Raw genomic sequence first — 25,408 nt, 5'->3', positions numbered from 1 at the left:
TTCTCCTGTCACTTTCAGAAGTTCATGCAAAGAACAGCAGCCCAATGGTTGTGATCCCTTCTATGTCCAAAAGGGCCAGTGACATTTTCCTTCACCCTCCTCATTTTGCTGACAGACCATCTGGGGTTAAAAATACACAGTCATTGTGTGTCATGTTTAACTTCTTTGCATCACTGTCGTATGCGTTTCCTGACCTAATGACTATACTGTCCAAATTGGGAACATAATGTTGTGACCACCAGATGTGGAAATCCTGCCCTGGGCTTGTCTGAGAACATCCTTGAACTGACAGTGTGTCTGTGAAATGATCATGTGAGTAGGTCATTCTGGTTTTATTTTTCATATTAGTAATTGAGGATTACAGTTAGGGTGCTATCAGTATACTTTTGCATCAGTTCAAAAACTGCGTAAACTCAACATTGTAAAATGCCACCTTTTTGACCGCAGAAGTAAAAGTTTCAACTTGACGGTCATTTGTTTTGTTTGGTTATTTTCTCAGGTGTTTATGTATGGCAGTCCTCTGCCTCTACTCATCCCTCACACACTTAAGAGCCCAGGATTCTGTACCCCTGAGTTTACTTTTTATTTTTTTTTATTATTTTTTTAAACCAGGTTTTATTTATTTATTTTTAAAATTTCTTTATTGATTAAGGTATCACATATTTGTCTTCGTCCCCCCATTCCCATCCCACACCCCTCCCCACACATGCCCCCACCCCCCTGTTGTCCTTAACCGCCGGTTAGGCTCATATGCCTGCACACAAGTCCTTTGGTTGATCTCCCTGAGTTTACTTTTTAAATAATCTATATGTGCCTGCTGTTTCTCTTTTCTAATCCACATTGTAATATGGGTCCTTAGGACTAGAAAGATGAGTTAAAAATAGACAATGCAAATTATTCACCAAGGCCACATTTGCCCTTTGGGTGTGTGGGAATTCACCGTGAGCCTCAGCTGAGCAGCTTCCAAAGTCCAATGAGCTCACTTTATTAAAGCTTGCACTGTTGCCCTCTCCTGTTTTAAAACTGATTAGATTAATTGAATATGACTAATAAATTATAGTATGGCAAACTCAGATTTATCTGTGTTAATTAGGGACCGGGATAGCATGGAAAATACAGTCTGCAGATGATGCCTTTCCTCCTGGATTTGTGTCTGCAGATGCCACAAAGACACATCCTGTGAAAGCAAGCTCACATTTCTTTATCCCTTTCTTTCTCTTCCCACATGTTCTTGTTCCGGTGATAGCCAATAAACTGTAACTGTAGGAATTGGAGAGAAAAGGAAAAATTTGTCCAAGCTATTTGGTAAATAATGGTTGAAATCTTCAGTTAGCACAGGCTCTTTCAGATGGAGTGCGTGACCTGTTTGTTTGGTGTGCTTTATCAATGCTTTTTTCCCCATAGAAACAGCATTATACCCAACTAGAGGCCCGGTGCACAAAATTTGTGCACGGGGAGGGTCCCTAGGCCTGGCCAGCGATCAGGGCCATTCAGGGCCTTCCTTCCCTCAGCTGCCGGCTGCCAGCCGGGGTCTTGCTTCATTCCACACCGCCCCCTGGTGGTCAGCGCACATCATAGCAAGTGGTCAAACTCCTGGTTGGTCGAACTCCCGAGGGGACAATTTGCATATTAGCCTTTTATTACATAGGGTGATAAGATTTTGCAAGAACAGTCCCCCAAAGCTTCTTTAACCCTTTGCACTCGCTTGCTTTTTTCTCGATTCCTTTATCTAATGCTAACCGTGTCGAGTCACACTCGACATCTGAGTGCAAAAGGTTAATCCAGAATTTGAAGTATAATTATAGTGAGTACTATTTCAACTTTAACATGTGTAAAATTTTCTTCAAAATTGCTTACTGCAAAAATAATAGAAGACTAGATGAAAATTTTAAGTTCATAATTTTGAAAATCATCTCACAATAACATACCCTAATATAACTACTTTACTGTTTCACATGTTGCTGGCCATATGCACATGTTTTCTACCTAGTTACAGAGATAGTACACATTGTATTTTGCTTTTATAACATAAATACTTCCTAAGTTTCTATATAACCTTGATATGATCAAGGGTTACTTTTCATAATATTCCTTCATGATGAAAAAGATGCAAGGCCTTCAGTGGCTACTCTAGCATTGAGAAATAAGGGGAAGGGATGTGTGTGTGTGTGGGGGGGAGGGTATTTTCAAGGAAGTGTATCTGTACTTACCTAAGAGAAGACATAGCTCTTGGGCACTCACTCCCAGATACTCTGTTGAGGAAGTAAGGGTCACTGCCCTCCAGGACCCAAGGTCAGGTCAGAGACTTCCAAATGAGTCTTTTGTATCTTATATGTTTGGCAGTTGGAGCACTGCCTGCCTGATTATGGTGTTTTAAAAACATTTTGTATTTGTAACTTTGTAAACTTGCCTGAGAAAGACAGATGCTAACAGTCATTCAGTGTTCCTTTACGTGCTTCTCCAGGCAGGGCTCTTACCCACTGATGCCTCTCTCTCTCTCTCTCTCTCTCTCTCTCTCTCTCTCTCCTTCCATCCATCCCTTTCTAAAATCAACAAACATATCCTCAGGTGAGGGTTAAAAAAAGAAAAGAACTGTATGTCTTGAAGGAAGTGGGTAAAGGGAAACATAAGGTGAATAATTTTTCTATCCAAGATTGAGGGCTGGTTAGTAGAAACTGCATTAAGTTTCTTGTTTAACACCTGAGGCCTCTATCTTGGTGTTGGGAGTAGATGGGGCAGGGACTTAATAGTATGTTGCACTTTGAACTTGGTTTTATAAAAACAAGCTGATAAAATATAACTTGAAATAATTTTTGCTCAATTTTGGAGAAATTATTTTGTGTGGCACTGGCTGATTTTCCAGTATCAGGATGGTTTTAAAAAAAACGGTCTCTTGTCAATATTGTTTAGGTTTTCTTCTTCCCCAACCCTCACAAACACTGGGATTTAAAATTAGGACGAATAATGGTCCAATGTGAAGTCCACTATAGCATATTTTGACAACCCACTCATTTTATGCTTTGAATATAATTATTACTCATCCTTTGTGTATTTAAAGTGGCAGTTAGCTAGGGGACAATGGGAACGAAAGAAAATATGAAGTGTTCGAGCTCCTTCATTAGTGGGGATGGCATTTGTAAGTCTGAAACAAATGTTAGAGAAAATCTTGGGTTTCCCAGCCCAGTTGTAACATTATATTCAGTTTTACAAGGCAAGTCAAGGAAGTAGTTAGGCAGCGGAATTTTTTATCACCCTATAAAATTAGAAAAATGTCTTAAATATTTAGAGGTGGATGACTATATATATGTGAGATGCATAATTGGCTTGTAGAAGTGTTAACTGTATACATAAAGGTTATAGAGTGCTGTCAACTTTAAACTTTTGTATTACAGGCAAATGTGTTTACAAATGAGGATGATGTTATCATTGGTAGACGTTTTTCATTTTTGATTGGGAAAAACTGTAATCAGTGTCATTTTTGTTGATTTTTGTCTCATTCTTTTACTTGCATATACTCCATCTGTTTGCTTTAGCCCTCCTCATTGGCAGTAGCTTATTATCATTATCCATCTGTCACCCTGGCTGCAGTGAGCTGTACGTGCTGCTTACTTTTACTACACTTTTTGTGGCATTGATGTTGCTGCTGATCAAGAAAAGCCTTTTTGCTAACTAGATTCTGAGCACTGTGAATTTGCAGTTATATTTATTTTATTATCTCTGATGACTTTCCTTTTATCTAGACAAAGTCAGCGGGAGAGAAGGATGGGAAGAGGTGAGGTGGGTATTGCAGGAGAGTCTGACTAGATGAGTCTTCTCTTCGGCCTCAAGTAATTTGTTACAGACACCCCATCCCACCCTAAAAAAGTTGATTTGTTTTAACTGAGTGAGGAAAATTGCTAAATTTTACAGTTTGCACCACTATAAGCTGAAATCTTTCTAAAGACGTGATTTGGAAATTTTCCTGGAAAATAATAAGATTGTATCCAGAGTTTGTTTCAGCCCTCGTTGGTAACTTTAAACTTTTGTTATGGGAAAACCCATATATATTTTACATTGGTAACAATCTTTTTTGTTTTTCCTCTTTTAAGAACTCATTCTCAAAGGGAAACATATATATCACTTGTTTTTAGTTAGTTGCCCCATGTAGTATTGTTACTTAGTTCTATTACTTTATGATTTTCTTTCCTTTTTTAGTTTTCACTTACCTCCAGATGAATGGAAAACATGATACATGGTCATACTTGGAAGGATCTAGCAGATCAGTTTCACTGCATTTTTGGTGCAACATCATTGGAATGTGGTTGTAATTTTTTCCGGTGATAATTTCAGTGATTTGGCAGTATGGTTTCCCCATAACAATAGTTATGGATTTGCCTTTTTATCGTCATCTTTTGAATAACCACAATATTCCCTTCACCCTTAACTGAAACAGTGTACTTTGACCCTCAATTGTCAAAGTACAAACAAGGAAATTCCAGGTTTAGGAAGGTGGTAGTGACTCATAGTAGAGGGGTTTGCCTGCTATAAAGGTACACCTTCTCAGAAACAGTAGGTGGAGCAGAGGAAATGCACGTGGTTTCATTTAGGAGCAGTTTGGTTCTTGAGATGCTCATGAATTAATAACAGGAAAGAAATGGAAATCTCAGAGGCATTCTGAATCTTTATTCTTCAAAAAAGTTTAGTTAATAAATTAGGCTCTTTATGAAAAGACTAGAGGCCCAGTGCATGAAAATTCATGCACTGGAGGGGGTGTCCCTCAGCCTGGCCTGCCCCCTCTCACAGTCCGGGAGCCCTCAGAGGCGTGAGGTGACCCAGTTGATCAGGGGAAGGCAACACCCCCATCACACCTCTGCTGCTGCCACTGCCGGCAGTGCAAACCTCGGCCAGCCCTGGTTACCTGAACCTCGGGCCGGACCAGCCGCCATCAGCAGATTGCCTGTGCCTCAGCCAGCCCTATTTGCCTGAGTCTCAGTCAGTGGGGGGTGCAGGAGGACCCGAGGCCCCCGGTGGGGCTAAGGGGACTTCGGCAGCAGGAGCGCGGACCGGCCGGCCCTGGCTGAGGAATGGAGGATACTCTTAATGACATGAGTTATAACTTCCAATTTGTTGGACACCATAGTCAGGCTTCAGCTTCGGGGGAGGTAGGAAGAGAAGGATGGGCAGCTCGTTGGAGGAGCCTGGGCAAGCTGTCAGTCAGTGGGGGGTGCAGGAGGACCCGAGGCTCCCACTGGGGCTGAGGGGACTCCGGCGGCAGGCGCGCAGTGCAGCCTGCCCCGCCCTCACTGTGGGCACCTCCATCTTGTGACAGTGTGATGGTCAATTTGCATATCGCCTCTTTATTATATAGGATTTTATTGATGGAAAAACATCCCTTCTTTGAGAACATTTAGAATCTACATTTTGACAACTTCAAGCACATTGCTGCTTCCAGATTGAGTAACACTTAAAGCACATTTCATTTTGAAAGTGCAAGATTTGCAAAAGAGACTTGTCATGCATTCTTTTGCCCATTCTCAGATGGGGAGCTGAATCCTGGGTAATCTTTGCTGGCTCTTTAATCAGATTTAAAATTCTCAATGCTTCCTAAGATTGTAGCTGTGTTATTACATTTCCTTTGCTATTTCTGTTTTTCTCTCTTGATGTTTTGGTAGTTCTAGCATTTTAGGAACCTTTTATTTGTGATTCAAAACATAGTTATATTTTAGTAGTTTTTTAGTATATAATGTATATAATGATTTGTAATTTGTATATAATGATTTGTCATTTTGCCCTTTTATTTTCCCAAATACATATAAAGGGTTAATTAAATCTTTATATTTAAATCTTTAAACCCTTGGAGACTCTCAAATATAGGCATTACTTAAAACTATTCTTAACTGTACTATTTTTGTATCTGTCACACATATGTTTATGGCTCAACTAAAAATTAGTAAATCCTTCCTAATTTCCTGAATTAGTTTGAGTTTGTTATCGTTTGTTAGTGTGATTAGATTTTATAGGTACAGTTATATTATAAAGAATGCCAAGAGTTGAATTTAATTCAGTAACAATTAGAGTGTTCTAAGAGTGTCAAGATGTGCAGCTTTTTCAGCAGGAAGTGGTAATATGTGTCACTTGATTTACACCATAAATGGGGCTTAGCATATCACTTCCTAGTCACAGAATGGAAGAGCCAAAGAAATCTGAAAAATTCTAGTCTTCTTTTTAAAAAAGTCAGGTGTCTTTTTTAAGGACAAGTTATATTCAAAGATCATTTGTTAGTCCACTTTTTAAAAAATCCCCCTGTCCAATTTTGGATTTAACAAAATTAACATATTTGGCTGCCAGTGATCATTTCAAACTGTTGTTAAAGCATCTTTTAAACTTACTTTTAAAGTGTTTTCCCTTCTAAACTTTAGACTTTCTAATTTCCAAACAAACAAACAAACAAACAAAAAATAGATTGTAAATTTGAATATAAATAAAACAAAAAATTAAATGGTTCTAACTATATGCCACAAAATTGGTACTTGGAGAAAATATGCTGTTATGAACTTACAAAATGGGTATTTGCCAAAGAGCAATGTCTTGAACTCCTTTTTTTTTTTCAACCTAAGTAACATTCTTACCTTTATTTCTAAATTTGCGTACTTTCTCCAAGACCTGAATTTATTTTGAAAAAAAAAAAAAAAAGTATATTAAAGCTTCAATCTGTGACTCATGTTTTTTCTTATTTCAGGAATCTGTTTTTCTAATTAGAGATTTTTAGCTAATTCCCCTAAAATCAGCTACTCTAAAATTTCATTAATCTCCAATTTAAAAGTCCACACAAAAAAGCATAAGCAAAATGTGAGTGTCGAAGTTTCAAAACTGGCAGAATCCATCTACATTATATCTTTATCATGTATATATTCTGTATATATAAAAGCCTAAGCGACCACTTGACTGTTCAACTAGTAGCTATGACGAGCACTGACTACCAGGGGGCAGATGCTCAATGCATAGGCATGGAAACATGGAACAGACTGATGAATCTCAGAGGGAAGGGAGGAGGAGGGAGGATGGAAAGAGAGTAACCAAAGATCTTATATGCATACTAGAGGCCCGGTGCATGGATTCCTGCACCGGTGGGGTCCCTCGGCCTGGCCTGCGGGGATTGGGCCAAAACCAGCAGCCTGACACCCCCCGAGGGGTCCCAGATTTCGAGAGGGCGCAGGCCAGGCAGAGGGACCCCATCGGTGCACGAATCCATGCACCGGGCCTATAGTTAATAATAAAAATCTAAGTAAGGAAGTGAACACACCATTTCTTAAAGAGGGTTTTAATATTTAAGGAACTTTTTTCTGTTTCTGGGATATCTCTGAAATGTAAATAGAAAGACCACATTTGGATAGCCTGGGGTCACAGATGTTGTTTCCAAATGTCCTTTTGAAACAAAGTACATGTTTTAATTGTAAAAGTGCAGTGTTAACTTTCTGCTTCTTAATGTAGGTCAAAGGGGATCAATAACCCAGGTTTTTTCTTTGTTGATATTAAACCCAGCATTGGAATCTTGCATTGTTGTCATTCACTGGGAGGCTAAATATCCCAGAAATCTGAATTCTTTTTTTGTGTCTCTCCTGACTGCATCCAAATTGGATTTTTAAAAGAATTTCAGTGGGAATGAGGTATTTAAAACCTCAGTTGAAGGTCCCTGCTGTTTCTCCACCCCTGATTTTCCTGGGTCAGGCAGCAGACTTGCCCTGGAGTAAGCCCAGCAAGTACACAGGCAGGAGACAGAGCCGTGTATGTGCTGCACCACCCACAGAGCAAAAATGCAACAAGTCACAGCTTATGCTGAAGGTCAGGACAACTGGCTGGCCCCAGAGAGTTAGTCTTAAGGCCAGGAAAAGTCCTTCCTACTCTTTCCCACACTGCAGCAATGGTATCCTATCATTCATTCACAAACCCAGGGGAAACCTCCCTATTCTCCTGGACAGAAAAGGTTAGATCAGTGGTCGGCAGACTCATTAGTCAACAGAGCCAAATATCAACAGTACAACGATTGAAATTTCTTTTGAGAGCCAAATTTTTTTAAACTTAAACTTCTTCTAATGCCACTTCTTCAAAATAGACTCGGCTAGGCCATGGTATTTTGTGGAAGAGACACACTCAAGGGGCCAAAGAGCCGCATGTGGCTCGCGAGCCGCAGTTTGCCGACCACTGGGTTAGATTATTAATATCTGTTGGCTAATTTGACTTTAGTGTAAAATAATTTTGTGAATCTGTTCCCTTTCCATGTTAAATTATATCTAATTTGTGGAATAAAAGGTGGCCCAATACTGGTCATTCCAAGTTCCTTTTCCCCGTTAGGTCTGTTAGCTGTGGGGCTGAGTCTGGTTCAAAGTTTCTTTCCCTATGTCCTGCTGGTCAAGCCCTCCCTCCAGTTACACCACAGGTTTCTGGGAAATATCTGATAAGCTGTCTTTTCGTAAGTGCTGACTTCATATCCTTCACTAAAGCCTCACTACCTGGTCTCTGCCAGCTCTTGTTCCTGTGAATCGCCTGGACAATGCACAGGCTTCAAGTCCGACTTTATCTTCTCCTCAGAGGGGCAGGCAGAGGCCCCCTCCCCCACTCCCTTGTCCCAGCTCCCTCCTTCCAGCCTTTGGAATGAAAAATCAGAACTCCTTTGTTCCCCAACCAGAGTGCCACTCCCAGCAGTGACCCAATGTGTCTTCTTCCTGTTGCCCTTGGCCCAAATGGAAGCGCCTATTCCTCCAGGCAGGGAAGGAAATGGCCCTGAACCCCTGCTTAGAATCTGAGTAGCCAGCACTTCTTGCTCTAGCACCAGCCCTTGCTCTGCCCCCTTGTTTTCTGAATTTGATCCAGTCTTGCTCTTGATCACAGGCCCTCTTTAAATGGAACAAAGGCGGGAGGTGGTGCCTGCTCTGCCTCCCCAATAAATCTAGAAGGTGCCTTTCATCTCTAAAATTTGGTTTGATTTTTCTACCAGGAGTGAATGAGTGCCTCCATACCTCATTTTTCTAGATAAATAATCATTGCTTTTTAAAAATTATGAACAATTCCAAGTATCTATCTAATAAAAGCCTAGGTGGCCCTCGCGCCCTCACGTCATCACAAGATGGCTGTCCCACATGCCGTCACAAGATGGCCAGCAGGGGAGGGCAATTGGGGGCAACCGGGCAGGCAGGGGAGGGCAGTTGGGGGCGACCAGGCCAGCAGGGGAGGGTAGTTGGGGGTGACCGGGCCTGCAGGGGAAGGCAGTTGGGGGTGACCGGGCCTGCAGGGGAGGGCAGTTGGGGGCGACTGGGCCGTCAGGGGAGCAGTTAGGCGCCAATCAGGCTGGTAGGGGAGCGGTTAGGGGGTGATCAGGCTGGCAGGCAGAAGTAGTTAAGGGCAATCAGGCAGGCAGGCAGGCGAGTGGTTAGGAGCCAGCAGTCCCAGATTGTGAGGGGGATGTCCTACTAAACTGGCAGTCAGACATCCCCCGAGGGGTCCCAGATTGGAGAGAGTGCAGGCTTGGCTGAGGGACACCACCCTTCCCCCCAATGCATGAATTCCGTGCACCGGGCCTCTAGTACATAATATAAAACACTTCCATGTACCACCACATAGTTTTAAAAATAATTACAGAGTTGAAGTGCCTTCCTAATCCCTCCTCTTCCATTTCTCTCCAAAGGTAACAGTTATCTGGGTTTTGTTGATAATCATTCTCATGAATGTTTTTATACTTAAATTACATCTGGGTATATATAAAAATGATACATACTGTTGGCTAGCTGGGAAAGCTCATGCAGCCTGGTGGCTCATGGGTGGTTATGAGTTGAGATGACTCAGGGTCATGATTTTGAACATGAATTATTGTATGATATGCTGCCAGAAGACAGCGATGCTTTCTAAAAGGCGATTGAGAACGGAAGGGCATTTTGACCCAAAATGTAATGCCCTTCAAAGCTATGTTTTTTGAAGTTATATAGTCCTTTTAAATGGAAAAAAAAAAGTCACTCCCTTACTGCAGGATAGGCTGTAATGTAGCTCTTGCTGCTGTTGATATGACAGCCCCTCCTTTGCAGTCTAATTGTTTGGGGCTGGAGCACAAGCCAGGCCTTTGGGACTGTGGGCTCGAGGACTCTCCTGGGAGTGATCACAGTTTAACCACAGAGATGTCGTCTTTGCTATTGGGGTTGCTCATTGTCCTTTTTTTATCTTCATATTTTCTGCTTTGTGGCTGAAGACCAGGCGAAATTACCTTCCAAGAAGTACTCTAGTTATCATGAAATTTAATGACATTCATGGTAGTAGGGATAGCTGTTATGATTTGTCTGTTTCATATGGCTATGAATATAAAGTATTAATTAGATAGATTTGAATATTATTCTAACAGATATTATGACTGATTCAACAGCTTTTCTGCTCTCCTAATTTTAGTAGCCTGTGGATCTGGAGGAGTGACCCAGCTCTGGGGAATGGGACTTGATTTATCTAAATTTAGGATAGGCTTTGATTAATTTAATCTTGCTAACTGACTAGGCAGTGATTGGTTCAGGAACTCAGCCTTAGTCCCCAGAACGTGACATGCCCGTGGTTATAAATCTGCTTATAAATCCAACAATGAAACTTGAAGGAAAGGTCACTGGAGGCTTTGGGGAAACAGTTCTTCACTTTTAAGAAAGAGACACAGGAAGATGATCTCTTTTCTTCTTGGTATTGCTGTTGTGGTCAGGAACTGCTATCAGTCAGAGGATGCAGTTGATACTCCCAGGAGGGTAGAGCCAAAGGAGATGCAGAGAAATGAGCCGGAACTACTGGATTGAGCCATCTCCAAACCCCAACTCACCACTGGGCTTGTTTTATGAGTCAACAAATTACCTTAAGATAGTTTGATTTGCGGTTTCTGTTGCAGCAGAAAGCATCCTAATTGATATAATTGTCTTATTATTCTTATGAGTGGTTATTTTTTTAATCTTGGAGTAGCCTCAGAAAGTTATTTTTCTTTTAAAAAGTAAAGTGATTATTAATCTATATATTCTACTGATATTGTTGTCGAACTAAGTGCAATATAATGATCTTCATTTTTTTACTGTAATAAGATTTCTCACCATCCTTACTCTTGTTACTGTAGTATACTAAGAACACTTTGGACTTCCATGGTTTTCCTAGCTCTCTCCACACTTAGTAGAATTTAACCTTTCTGCAATGTCGTAAGCATATTTAACCTTTCACTTAGTATCTACTGTATGCATGTTTCTCTGTGCAAACTGGCTGGCAGAGAGGATGGAGCTCTTGCTTGATGTGAGACCAATTCAGAGCATGTTAATAAGCCAAATAACAGGGTTGAATTACTGGCCAAAGGCAGGCCTGGGAGAAGCGATGGACATGGCTGAGTAGACAGCTGAGGAAGGAGGGAGGGAGAGAGGAACTGCATGGGTGAAGAGGCATCCTCAGAGAAGGCTGCCCAGTGAGGTGGCCACGCACACCCCGAGGGGAGGACAGGTGCAGGCCCCTGAGAGGAACAGAGGCCTAAGGGAGAGCGGCTCGGAGGCAGTGTCGGGAGAGCGGTGTATCCAGTGGAATAGGCTGCGTGGCCAGGCTGAGGAAGCTGGAAGTTGGATCCACAGCCTCTTAAATAGTGAGGTGGCATTACCTCAGGGATTGCTGAAAGTGACTCTCACTGTGTCGGGCAGGGGAGTGAGACCAGGGGGAGAGGTGGGCACAGCGTCCTGGGAAGCTGTTATTATAATCCATGCGTGACGTGACAAGATCTGCAGGATATTAGAATCTGGATGTGTAATATCTTACACTTACATTGAGTTTCAGAGTTCCCACAGCACAGTCATACACATCATCTAATTTACCTGTTAGATCCTCTCAATATCTTTTAAGGATGAGGAGGATATAGAGATTCAGGCAATTAATCAACCTCCGAAAAGTTGTTAATGACAGGCCCTAACCGACAGTCTGGGTCTTTTAACTTCCAGGTTCTGTGCTTTTCAATAATAATATAAACAACATTTCCATTTTTAGTGGAATTCAAGTTGTGTTGATTTGACTGTGCTCTACAGCATTTGTCTATCAACTGGCTCCCGACAGGCGCGTAAACAAAAGCTAAATACCAGTTCACAACTCTTACAAACATTGAAAACCACTGAATAGTGAAAAGATGGTTAAGTTTCTCAGATAATGGTAAAATCTTCTCAGATAACAGAAAGGTAATCCTTCTAACAAATACAAAAAACAAAAGGCTAGGTCAGTAGAAAGTTTCCTAAATGTTTTAAATGAATGGAGAGTAACTGAGACTTTAAGGGAGCTTCAAAATGGCTTTGTTGAATGAAGGTGGAAAAGTTGCCCATGATTCCCAACTACAGGCAAAAACAACATTGGAAGAACAGGAGTTATCATCTCAATGAGCCAGAATAAGGAAAGTATTCATATGAACAGGCATTTGATATACATCATCTCTTATTTAAATGGTGAATGAACTATTAAAAGATGGAATGTTGGATAGTAGCCTTCCAATTGAGAGAGTTAATTTTCCAGCTATCCAATCTATATTTTAAAAGTCATGTTTTTTTTTTATTATGGTTTAAACACACACACACACACATAAAATTTATCATTTTAACCATATTTGTAAGTGTATAGTTCAGTAGAGTACAGTTCAGTAAATATAGTCACGTTGTTGTCAAACAAGTCTTTACAGAGTTTTCATCTTTTGCAAATCCTAAAGTATGCCCATTGAACAATTACTCTCTTTTCCCCCCTTTCTGCGTTGCCTGGGAACTACCATCCTATTTTCTGTTTCTATGAATTTGGAAAATTATGAATTTCTTAAAATGTTAATATCAAGAGACATTAATTGAATACCTGTTGGGCACTGTTCTTAATGTCTGGACCAAAAAAAACATAAAGGATAGCTGAGAATTCCTAGAGGGTCTTTGTTACACTGAACTCGGAGATGTATGAAAAGATAAATCACAATAAAAATCAGTGCGTATTAAATCTTCAATGAATGAGGGCCACAGTAAAATCTGTGTGATGCTAACAATAATATGTGTACGGTTTTGCTAAGTGTTGCTCCTGTCACTGCTGACCCTGCAGTAGTGAGGTACCCGGAGGAAACATGAGCCAGGTAACCTGGGATATTGGGTCTCAGATTGGACTTGCTAACAGTAACAGTGGTTATTAGTGAGGAAAATGATTATTGAGAAGCTGCCCTACTAGATTAGCTTGGGTGTGATAGTTGTCTATTTCAAGATACACAAGAACACCTAAAACGGGTCCCCGGGGGTAAAGTGCCACACGAAGAAGGGGAAAACCCACTTGGTTAAGCCTAGGCATTATATGAAGCTGGAGCTGGCAAGCGGCCTTTTGGGGTGCTCTCGATGTTGATATATAGACATGTTGTGGTAGCATAGCCACTGAGGGCTCCCCCCACCGCCTAGATAACTACAGTTAATGCTTAAGTCAATTTAGAGGATACATAATTGACATGTGTGCTTTTTAAATGTCTTGGAAACCACTTTACATGGTTCGGTATAGAATGCAAAAGAATAGAAAATTTTAAAATAAAGCTTGAGTAGCCAGATGATGAGAGTTTAGCAAACTGCAACCGAGTTGTACTCACTAACAGGTCCCATTAGAGAAAGAGTGGCAGCTTGTTCCCGACAGAGCATGCTGATAATTATCCAGGATTTTGTGGTGTTTTGTAGTTGAAACTGCTAAATAAGTATTGAGCTGCCATAGTGGGGAAGAAATAGGTGAGGGAGGGGTTGAACTTGGAGTGACCACCTGAGCCCCAAATGACTTTCCCATGCTACCTGGCAGGCTCAGTTGAGTGCTTCTTAACTTTGGCTTCGTGTTAGAATTAATTACCTAGAGAGCTTTGAAAATTACTAGTGCACAGACCTTACCCTTGGCCATTTAAGTCAGAATCTCAGAATTTTGGGAAGGGAGCAGGCCTAGTTATAAGGGGTTTTTGTTGTTGTCTTTTAAAGTTTCCCAAGTAATTCTAAAGTGCAGCCAGGGTTAAAACTATTTTAGTTATTTCAGCTCTAGCCAGTAAGATGTGGGGAACATTTATTAAAATGTATGTAAAATACTTCTTAACTGTATAAAATAAATATACAGGCTTTCCCATCCCTGCCCTCAAATAGACAAGGTTTTTATTTGTTTGTTTTGGGGGTTTTTGTTTTGCTTTTTGCTTAGCCAGTTGCAGATTCTAAAGAAACAACTGGAAGGAGGAGATGAGGAAGACATTGTGAAGAGGTCCCATGGCTGTCTTTAGGGACAGACCGAGCATGGGGGCTGGGGGTAGGAAACATTGTTTATATGTATTTCAGGAAGTAGAAAATATGGCATGTTCTCAAACTATCCAAATTATGTAACTTTGAGGGATGTCATCCATTCATCCTATATAATAAAAGCCTAGGGACCCTACCCATGCATGAATTTCGTGCATCGGGCCTCTAGTGTCAAAATAATGACATATATAAAACATTGCATTTAACGTGTAGGAATTCTTTGCAGAGTAATTCCTTTCTTCAGCCTGTACTCAGAGGAAACATACCATTCACACCCTCTTCTGTGTTCACATTTTCCAGGGCGTTGGAGAACTTTTTTTTTTTCAATAGAAATCTTTGTTCTTTTTCTAATAAGACTTGGATTACATTTGAAGAAATTTAGCATGTCTTTCTTTCTTTTTCTGGCAGGAATTGATTTTAAAATCAGAACGATAGAACTTGATGGAAAGAAAATTAAGCTTCAGATATGGTAAGTTAATATATATATATACTATATATACACATAAGAGTTTCTACTTTAGTTAGGAATTGAATGTGGGAATTAAATGTGCATTGTGATAAGTGAGAGCTATTCTGTGATAGCTAAAACATCTTTTCTTTGTCAGAACCAAGGGGAAATGGGTAAGCATTCAAAGGTCTCTCCACCAAGAGTGGGAAGGTAAGGAATGATATCCTCACTAACTCACAGCCAGAAGAGATCTGAGAACTCATTCTTCCCAAATGCTAATTTTATCGGGGAGGAAACTAAATTCTAGAGTGTACATTACTTCTTCACTGTAGTTGTTGCAGCTGTGAAATCAGATAAAGCTTAGTAGTCAAGTGGTAGGAACCCTAAACAGGAAGTGCAGACCTAGGTTCTTGCCAGGACTACCTCTAAATTGAGGACGTGGGGCCAGTTGCTTCCCTTCTTAGGGCCTACTTTTCTTCATTTGTAAACTGACTGATTAAACTGATTAAACTGAGTTCCCCCTCCAGCTCTGATATTTTATCATTTATTTGTATATGTCTTCTCATTAAATAAAAAAAAAAATGAGGAACACTAGACTAGCAATAGGAAGAAGAAAGTTATACTTCTCATCTCTCATGTTGCAATATACAAGGCAGAGATCTCCTTAAGACCATCCAGATCTGACTGGTTTATTCCTGAAGAATCTGTCAAACTACAGTGAATAAATATGGTTCTTCCAGATTGCCAGGTTGAATATTTTATACTTGAACTCAGAAACTCCTCATAGGTTTTTTTTTTTTTTTAACCTCCTATAAGCTGGTTTAATTTCTTTCAGTACAGGGCCTTCCATGGTGAGCCATATAGAATTGGAGCCTGGGGAAAGGTTCTTGATGTGTACTGGTCTATTGTGTGATGATGACAGTAGCAGACACAGCTTAGAAATTGAGAGCTCCATAGACTATACAGGGTAAAATAGTAAAGCAATAGATATGAACTTATTTTTTAGGCTGATTTTCATCCTTGAATCTCAGGATGGGAATAGAATGAGAACACTGTATTGAAATATACTAGCACCTCTTTTACAAAGGAGGAAACTAGGATTTAGAGTGGTTAGTGATAAAGCTCTGACAACAACCCAAATCTCCCGGAGCATCATGTCAGTTTCATAATATTAGCATAGTAGTTCCCAGTATCTGTCATTGGAAAACATTGTGAAGGTTACCACAGGCTACCCTTTTCATCTATCGGTATTTAGTAAGAAGCCAAATATTTTAAACATATAAAACAGTGTTTTAGGGAGAAAGTAAAGAGAATTTCTGATTCTGTGCTTGTGGTCCTGATCATCACAATAGGGAGTGTTTCTAGGCGCCTGTGGGTGATCAGCTAATTAGAGTTTAATATAACATCAGGGCACTGCTTATGGATACTCTCAGCAGCAAATGGTCTCTATTTAGTCTTCACAACCTGCACTTAATATGGAAGGGTTTCCCCTCCAGCCTCGCTGCAGAGCGGGTTCTAAATCAAGTAGTGTGTTAGAATCAATAATATGTTGGTCTGCTCAAAGGTGCTTGGCTTATATTTTCCTTATGACTTCTTTGCCATGTGCCAAACAAGTGCCCCGTATAGCTAATTCTGATCAGTGACAGAAGGGTTGGATAAGATGACTGAGGTGAGGCCTGGCCCTGCACTAAACAGCCGAGATGTAGGTGGCTTGAGTCTCATTCAAGGGTATGAGCTGGTTAGTGGCAGAACTGGGACCACAGCCCACCCCACCCCAGCCCATTTCCTCTACTGCATAATAAGGATGCTGGTAATAACACACACTGGGCTATGGTGGGCATCATCTGAGACTATCTTCTAAGCTTTACATAAATATTAAGGGATTTATTAATGTTTTCAGTTTATTATATTTCCCTTGGGCCTTCATCTCTTGTTTGGGTTTGGTATGCATTAGATTTCTAGTGTATTTTCACAAGTGCCTCTTTCTTCCCTACAGTTAAATTGTACAATTTAGTTTGTCTTAGTAGCACAGGGAGTGAATTAGTTCTGCTGGTAAGTAGCAAATTTAGGATTATTGACTTTCCCAGATACCAGGTAAATTTGATCTGCTTTATAGGGACTTACTTCAATAAATGTAATTGGAAACATTTGTGTTTTTTAGAATGTATTCTAATGGTACGCCATCAGCTAAAAAGCAAGAATATGTGAAAGCTTATGTAACTTTGCAATGCTGTTCATATTGGAAAGTCTTTGGAAACATTGTCAGCCATTATGTGTTAAACTCCAGGTTCCCGTTTAATTACGGGCTCCATTGCTGAGAAAGTTCTCGAGGAGACCCATTTTAGTGTGCTTGGCTGAGCAGAACTTACACAGTAGTAAGTCCAGCCCAGTTGCTTTCTTTGTACAGAAATCAGACTTTCACTCAAGAGAGCAAAATGCCATAATCATTAGGCATTTATTAAAACGATTATAACTACCTCTAGGAGTCCAAGAATTTAGAACTATTCTCTTCTCCCCCAGGATGTATTTGACTAATTCAGCATGCCGGTTCCTAGCAGGCCATGGATTTCCCTGTTGCTGCTTTTATCATCAAAGTCCAAGTTTTTCGCACAAGTCATTGTGAGCTCTTGACAGGCTCCCGTGGCCACCACCGCCTCCAGCTCACAGACACACACAGGCTCCCTTTGTATCTTATTCCCCTCCCCTGAAACCACTGCATTTGTGAGCAGACCAGAATGATCTCTCCTCAGTGTTGCTGGTGATGTCTTTTAAAACAGCTCTCTCTTTTGTTTAAAATTTTAGGGACACAGCAGGTCAGGAAAGATTTCGAACCATCACGACAGCATACTATAGAGGAGCCATGGTGAGTGTGTTTGGGGGTTTTGCAACTCTTCAGGTGAAAGTAAAACATGAATATTCACTTGTCAAGGTTATAGGATTCAAGCTAAAGTCTAGTACAGGGGGGATAAATATTGTTTTTTGAAATATATTTTTATTGATTTCAGAGAAGAAGGGGGAGAGAGAGAGAGAGAGAGAGAGAGAGAGAGAGAAACATCAACAATGAGAATTATTGATTGGCTGCCTCCTGCACGCCCCCTACTGGGGATCAAGCCTGCAACCCGGGCATGTACCCTGGACCAGAATCAAACCTGGGACCCCTCAGTCTACAGGCCAATGCTCTATCTACTGAGCCAAACCAGCCAGGGCGGAAAATAGATTTTTTGATGTGAAAAAATGTTTTCTGTTTAGTAACTATATATTTTGCCATTAGTCTTTGTAATATTAATAGGTAATTGGCTTGTAGGTGTTTCCGAACTCCTACAAACATCCTGAGCGATTGCATGTTTTTGTGATTTTTCCTTTTGTTAATACCTTTGCCACATCTTAGCAAGCCACAAGCTTTGTGACTAAGTATTCATTGCTTGCACCCTCTCATCATTCAGCCTTGCCCCATCATTCCTTACCTCTCACCAGGTCCCTACATCCACTCCTAGTGGCTCAGCTCTCTGGATGCTCCTCCACCAGTGTTTTGCCAGCTGGCCAGGAAGTAACTGAATGATATGTGACTCTTTAAGGTTTAGAATCTGATGAATCTTAACTACCAAGTCCTTCTTTTGCTACATAGTAGCCTTATCCTTGTTTTCATAACCTCACCCCTTGGCTAATTTCCATCCTAAGGCCTCATCTATACAACCCAGTCATATTGCTTGTTGGCTCAGAGCAGATTCTGTGTATTGCTGGGAGTACAGTCGTGAATAAGGCAGCTTAGAAGCAGAGCTGTACTGAACCATGCCTAGAATGTCAGGCCCAGACCAGGGCTTTCTTTCTGGCTTTTAGGCCTAATCCAAGCACTAGTTGGAGCTTTGAATTTTGATGAAACTCTGTCCTCAGAGAGTCTTAGAAGGCTAAGTAATTGAGATCATGAAGCTCAACCTAGACAGACTGTGGGGTACCAGCTGCCATCATAACCAGCTCATTGTCTAAAAGACTTGTGTTCCTGGGAGTAGTGTCAGGGTGACAGCTGTAGGGGCGAGAGCTGTCCCCTTTTTCAGGAAGATGTGATATGAATCCCCAGATCCCTTTATTATCATGCTGCCCTCCATTCCTCCTCCACTGCTACTCACCCTCTATTTGAGTACCAGTAATTCATCCCCACAGAAATATTGGGGATTCCTTTTCAAAGCTTTATCACCGTGACACTATACACCACTAAGCACTTTATAGGTATGTATTCCTCACACTTCACCATATAATACTTTCGTGATTATGAAAGGTCATCATTTTAAGAAAGAGTTGTCAGCTACTCTCTATTTTGCTTAGATTATAACCAAAGGGAAAGGACTTATCTTGTCCTGCCAGGAAGAAGTTTGTTTGTTTGTTTGTTGTTTGTTTTCCCCAGGAAGGATTTTAGGAATAAATAAGAACATTTAAGCAGCGATGATTTAGAATAGTTTACAGGTAATTTTGATTATACATACAAGCTTTTCTATTGGCCAGTTTGTTCTTTTCCGTGAGTTATGTACTGATACCACTTGCCTGCTTGTTTTCACTAGAGAGTGGGCAGGAACTCTTGGAGTGTGGAGCTCTAGTTCCTTGGATGTCTAACTCTAGTTCATGGTATGAGAAAAGAGGGCATTGAAATGCATTATTTAATTTAGATTTGAGGATTGCCTGGCTTTTTCATTTATCTACTGCCTAGTCTTTCTTCACATTACTTCAAATAATTAGAAATTGTTGCTATTCTCAGATAGTATTGTCTTTTCCGTTTTTTGAAGGTAGGGATTTTTGTTCTGCTGTAATGCCAGTACCTGAAACATAGTAGATGCTCAATAAATACTTGCTGAAGGGGTGAATCAGTGGGAAATTTCAGACCAGAAACAATGTTAGATAAATCTTCGGGGAATCCTGCTGTGCTGAGTCCTGGATCTTGCAGCTCATCTGTTGCAGTGGCATGTGGGGCCATCATGTTCCTATGGGGGCATGTTCTCATTTCAGCAAGTGGTGGTCCTGGCAGGTCTAGTGTGGTTGGTTTAAGTATGCAGCATGTTGATAAGCACTGCATCGGAGTCTGCCACCATCACAGAGTCTTTTGGTCTATTTCAAACTATTCAGCAACATTTGTAGGCATAGCAGTAGCCCTGATGGACAATTGGACTTTAGGCGAAAAGGACCATATTATTGCATTATCAACACTTCTCATAGACGAACACTGTCTTAAGAACTTAAGGAAACTGTTGTTATTATAAGTATACTAGAGGCCCGGTGCACGAATTCATGCACAGGTGGGATCCCTTGGGGTGGCCTGCAGGGATCGGGCCCGGCTCATACCTCCAGGCTCACAGCCCCAGCTCGTGCCCCCAGCCTTGCAGCCCCACAGCCCCGCCAGGCACCCTGCCATGGCCTGGTGCTGCCCCCTCACCTGCTCCACCATCCCGCCTGCAGGGTGATCGATCAGGGCCAAGGCCCCTGCCCGACTCTGTCAGTGCCTGGGAGCCAGGCGGCAGCCCCGCCCCCCTCCACCACTGGTCGCCATCTGCGGGGCATTCAGCGGGCAATGGGGCCCCCGCTTACACCCACCTTGGCCTGGCACCACCCACTCACCTGCTCCACCATCCCGCTGCAGTCCCGCTCTCATTGAGGCCCATCGGGGCCGGCAGCACCCCCATTGCCACCCACTGCCAGCGCCGCATCTCCGACGCCTGCCACATTCCACGCCACCCCCTGGTGGTCAGCACACGTCATAGTGAGCAGTTGAACTCCAGTCTCTGGGTCGAACAATGGCCTGGGGGACAATTTACATATTAGGCTTTTATTATATAGGATATCAAATATATAAAGTTTTAACTAGTACATTTGAGTTTGTATTTCCAACTGATTCATAATGCCAGTTTGCTTACATATGAAATAGCCAAAGGGTTTCTGCTATTGAAACCAAAGATATAAACTAAAAATAGCTAGCTGTCATTTACTGAGTCCACACTGTGTCCTGAGTTCTAGGTTAAGTACTTTATACATAATATCTCAGGAGATACGCAAAAGAATCCAGTCTGGAAAACATGCTGTCCTCATTTTACAAATGAGAAATGGAGACTGGGGGATAAAATAACATCTCTGGGATCTCTGAGGAGATGCCTCTGATCAGAGCCTGTTTCTTTAACCACTACACTGTGTTCACACTTCCCGTGCTAACCATCTAGAGTGCCACCGACAGACACAGGCAGTGAAGATCAAGGTTGCCCACATAGCCCAAAGGGTCGTAGAGTGATGGCAATTATTTGGTTAATGTTAATATTTAGGCAGCTGAATACTTTGAATCAGGAATTATTCTGTTCCATTTTTAGTTTTTTTTTATTGTGGTAAAATATACATAACATAAAATTAACCATTTAAGTATATAATTCTCCACTTCAATTTTTTTTAAAATTATTTACATTAACAATGATAAAATCTTCTTTACTATGTAGCCAAGTGAAATATTTGCATTCTAGGCTGGGAGGAGGGAGGGTAGAGGATATTACTGTTTGCCATTTAAACAATAATACATATTTTTCTGGTTATCAAAAGGTTATATGTAGTATAGGAAACTTGGAAAATCCCAAGAAATTATCCAAAATTCCACCTCCCTGAGATAGCTTCTGTTAAAATTTCATTGTTTCCTGGGTTCTTTTATCTTTGTGTATATGTGTGTTTTATATGATTTATTTTTATATTTATTTACCAAGTTGGAAACCAGACCTGAAGTACTTTGCATACCATGTTAATAAATTTTAGTTTAATTATGAATCCAGTGGAGAGGTCTCAATAAAGTGATAACTCTAGTGTCCTTATGGAGAATGGATTAGAGGTGGTTAAGAATGAAAGCAGAGCCGAAACCGGTTTGGCTCAGTGGATAGAGCGTTGGCCTGCGGACTCAAGGGTCCCGGGTTCGATTCCGGTCAAGGGCATGTACCTTGGTTGCGGGCACATCCCCAGTAGGGGGTGTGCAAGAGGCAGCTGATCGATGTTTCTCTCTCATCGATGTTTCTACTCTCTATCCCTCTCTCTTCCTCTCTGTAAAAAATCAATAAAATATATTTAAAAAAAAAGAAAAAAAAGAATGAAAGCAGAGATACCAATGAAAGACTCTGATAGTAATCCAGGTAAAAGTTAATTGCTGAGAATATAAGTGCCATTCATGTGTGTGAGGCAGGGGTGTCATATTCGGGAACCTTTGAGGTTGTTGGGCCTGCAGGACCAGCTGACTCTGAGAGAGTACTTGCAGGGGTCCGCTTGGGCTGACTGGTGGGATTGTGTCACCCTTCATCAAAACGAGAGCACAAGAAAGAAGGGAAATTTGGAGGGGATGAAGACAACCTCGTGTTTTACTTAGTTGAGTTTTCAGTGACCACAGAGGACATCTGGGAAATGATGCCCAATTAGTGGTCTCCAAGTCACATCTGACCTGTATCTGTCTATCTCTTTGGCCACATCTTTATGCTCTTCTCCAATTGGATCTGCGCACTTTTGCCAACTGACTTTCTTTCACTCAGTCCAGTGGGTTCTGGGCCTTCCTGGTCAGCAAGATATTTATGACGTTTCTCCTATGTCCCAGGCACTGTGGTCTTTCCTCTCCAGCCCAGCCTCACACCTTTGCCCAGTCCAGGTTTACTCAGTCCTCAGACCTTGGCTTTAATGTCATTTTCTCAGGGAAGCCTTCCCTAACCACCCCAGCCCATCAACAGATTAGATTAGCATTTGTACTGAGCTCCTAGTACTTCATAGCAATGATCAAAATTATAATTAATTGCATAATTATTGGTTTATTGTTTTCATGAGAGGAGGAGGCCTTGTCTATCTTGTTCACTGTTAGTAATACTTAGTGTAGTATCAGGCACATTATAGATAGCTACTAAATATTTGGTGAATGGGTGAATGGGTGGGTGGGTCTATACAGAAGTGTGGTCTGTGATATAGATTTTGGAATATTAGCATACAGGTGTCAGTTGAAACACTTACTAGTAGAAGATAAACTCTTTAGAAACACCAGCCATTGGGTCTTTAAAAATATGGTGACAATGCCTTTCATTAAACTTGCATAACCAATTTATTATATTTTAAATGCCTGTGATTTACTTAGGCAGATAGTGACATTTTGATCAGCCTATATAAAAAGATATAATTTTAAAGTGGTATGGTTACAATCTTAGCGTAGGAGTAAGAAGCAAGGCAATTTCTACTTGAATAAAAAAGTATACAACAGAAGTGATTGCCTCTTACTCTCAGTGCTGTCTCAGTCTTAACTTAAACACTCTCTCAGCTCCAGTTTAGTGCCGATTCTTATCATAGGAGGTCAGGTAGAAAGGGTGTATCATCTTTACCATAATCACTAATTCATTAAAGGTTAACAGTGAAAATGTTAAGAGAGTATTTAATTACCTGGTGAGGCAATGGAAGAATTTATTTATTTTTGCTTCTCCATACTTTAAAATATTATAAAACTATATATATAAAAGCCAAGTGACTGGAACACCGGAATGACCGGAACAACTGGAACAACCAGTCACTATGGTGAACACTGCTGCAGCCAACTGGCCTGATCAGAGCCCCAATTAGTTCCCCCCAACCTCCCGCAGCCCCTCCCCCTGGCTGGCCCAGATCCCAACCGGCCCCCCCACCCCAATCGGGTCAGGGCCAGCCAGCAAACCATCCATGGCCCTTCTCCATGGCCGGCCCTGCCCCTGATTCCTCCCCACCCTCATCGGGGGCAGGGCCAGCTGGCCAACCTCCTGCAGCCCTCCCCTAGCGAGCCCAGCCCCAATCATTTCCCCCCATGTCCCCTCCCCTCCACCAGCCCGGCCCGATTGGCCCCCATAGGGTGGGCCAGCTGGACCCCACCCATGCACGAATTTGTGCACCAGGTCTCTAGTATTTTATAAAGATCAAAAAAGCCACAAACAAAAGCTTTCTGGAGGGGAGGAGTACATTTACATTATATTTTATAACTTTAAATATATACTGTACTAAATAAAGATCTGTTTTTCTCTTATAGGGAATCATGCTGGTCTATGACATCACAAATGAAAAGTCCTTCGACAATATTAAAAATTGGATAAGAAACATTGAAGAGGTATATATGGAAAGAGAATGATGGTGCTGGAGATCACCATGATGATACTGGAATGATGATACCTGCTGGTGCTTATAAAGGCTTCAGTCTCTGGAAGAGGCAGTTGAGCTGCTAAGAAGTAGGGCATGGGCATGGGCAGGGCATGGAGGGCAGATCTCCGTCTGCAGTCTGACTGCCCTGCTGGATTTTGATGGGGGACGGAGGCAGAGGAAGGAGCAGTTTCACAGAATTTTAAACTTGGACCAGATCTTGGAAGTAATTTAATCCGAGTCCCCATTTTGCACAAGAGAAAACTGAGGCCAGAAAGAAATGACTTGCTTATGCTAATATAGCCTTTAAAAAGGAGAGCCAGGATTAAAACATCTGATTCCTGGGTTCTATCTGTTCCATCATCTGATTGACTGGCAAAAGTATATCTTTATTCCAGCAACTTATCGTTTTTGCTCTTCTAACAGTTTTACCATCTTCGATATTTGAAGTTTAGTTTAATTCTAGATTGATTAGCATTAAGATATTATATTTTTAACATTTCAAAAAGAAATCTGACTCAGAAATAATTTGTACACAATTATATTAACCTATATGAATTTATTTTTTAAGTAATTCAGAATCCAGAATACCTTCTCCATTGGCTCACTCAGGACCAAGTGTTTTTTTTTTTTTCTTCTTTGATACAAACTAGTATTTGGAAGTTTCTTTGTTAGATAACCATAACTTTTATTTCTGTTTGTTCATGTACCAAAATACATGAGAATGACTGTGAGCCTTTGGGAAGAAAGTTTGCATAGCCTCTTATACTGTAGCTTTTCCCCTCCTCCCATCTTTTAAAATTGCTCTGAATCATGTCTTGTGTCCAGTGAAAGGTGATTAGTCTAATTATTAAATTCATGGGTATGTTTCTGATAGGTTAAGATTTGTCTATTGAATAACTGTCCTTTTCAGGCTGTTTTTATAGCTTTCTGTTTTCTTTCTACAGCATGCCTCTTTAGATGTGGAAAGAATGATCCTGGGTAACAAATGCGATATGAATGACAAAAGACAAGTGTCAAAAGAAAGAGGGGAGAAGGTAATTTTGAACCGAATGCATAAAGATTCAAATCTACTCACATTAAGCATTTATCTTCTTAGTATAATTATTGATTTAAGTGTTTAAAATATTTATATTTTAATCCTTTAAAAACAACAAAGAGATGTAATCCATACTTGAATGGTACGAATTAGTATTCGAGATCCAACTCTATATACTGTGTAGTCATGACTCATTCCTAAAGAATTTGCTCTTTTCCGGGAGATACAAATTGGTTCTTTTCAGATTCCTGCAGCTTCAGGTCCAGGCTATTTCTTCCATGTCCATAGTTAAAGTAATTTATTCCCTTTGGAAAAAATTAATAAGATAGGTGAAGTTCAACAGTAATCATTCTCCAATTCATTTTTTAAAGAATATTGTACTACACTTTAAATTTAGGTCATTATGGATAAACTCCTTATAACTCATCAAGCTATTGATGTCATTTATTAGTCATTTATAGGCATTTCTCTGTGTCATGCAAAGCAAAGGAGTTTATTATATGT

At 40.9% G+C, this 25,408-nt stretch overlaps 1 protein-coding gene across 2 annotated transcripts in view; it reads left to right on the top strand.

The window, feature by feature from the left end:
• The window catches only part of RAB8B (RAB8B, member RAS oncogene family), a 63,419-nt gene that overhangs the window by 28,491 nt on the left and 9,520 nt on the right, over positions 1-25,408 (top strand). For both annotated transcript variants that reach the window (XM_054716173.1, XM_008139150.3), the window contains exons 2-5: positions 14,691-14,751; positions 17,533-17,593; positions 23,759-23,836; positions 24,813-24,902. In XM_054716173.1, the coding sequence (XP_054572148.1) occupies positions 14,691-14,751; positions 17,533-17,593; positions 23,759-23,836; positions 24,813-24,902 (290 nt within the window). The remainder of the gene's footprint in view (positions 1-14,690; positions 14,752-17,532; positions 17,594-23,758; positions 23,837-24,812; positions 24,903-25,408) is intronic.

The sequence above is a fragment of the Eptesicus fuscus genome, chromosome 5 (assembly GCF_027574615.1).
Source record: "Eptesicus fuscus isolate TK198812 chromosome 5, DD_ASM_mEF_20220401, whole genome shotgun sequence".
NCBI classification, from domain to species: domain Eukaryota; kingdom Metazoa; phylum Chordata; class Mammalia; order Chiroptera; family Vespertilionidae; genus Eptesicus; species Eptesicus fuscus.
This window is presented reverse-complemented; position numbering and strand designations above follow the sequence as displayed.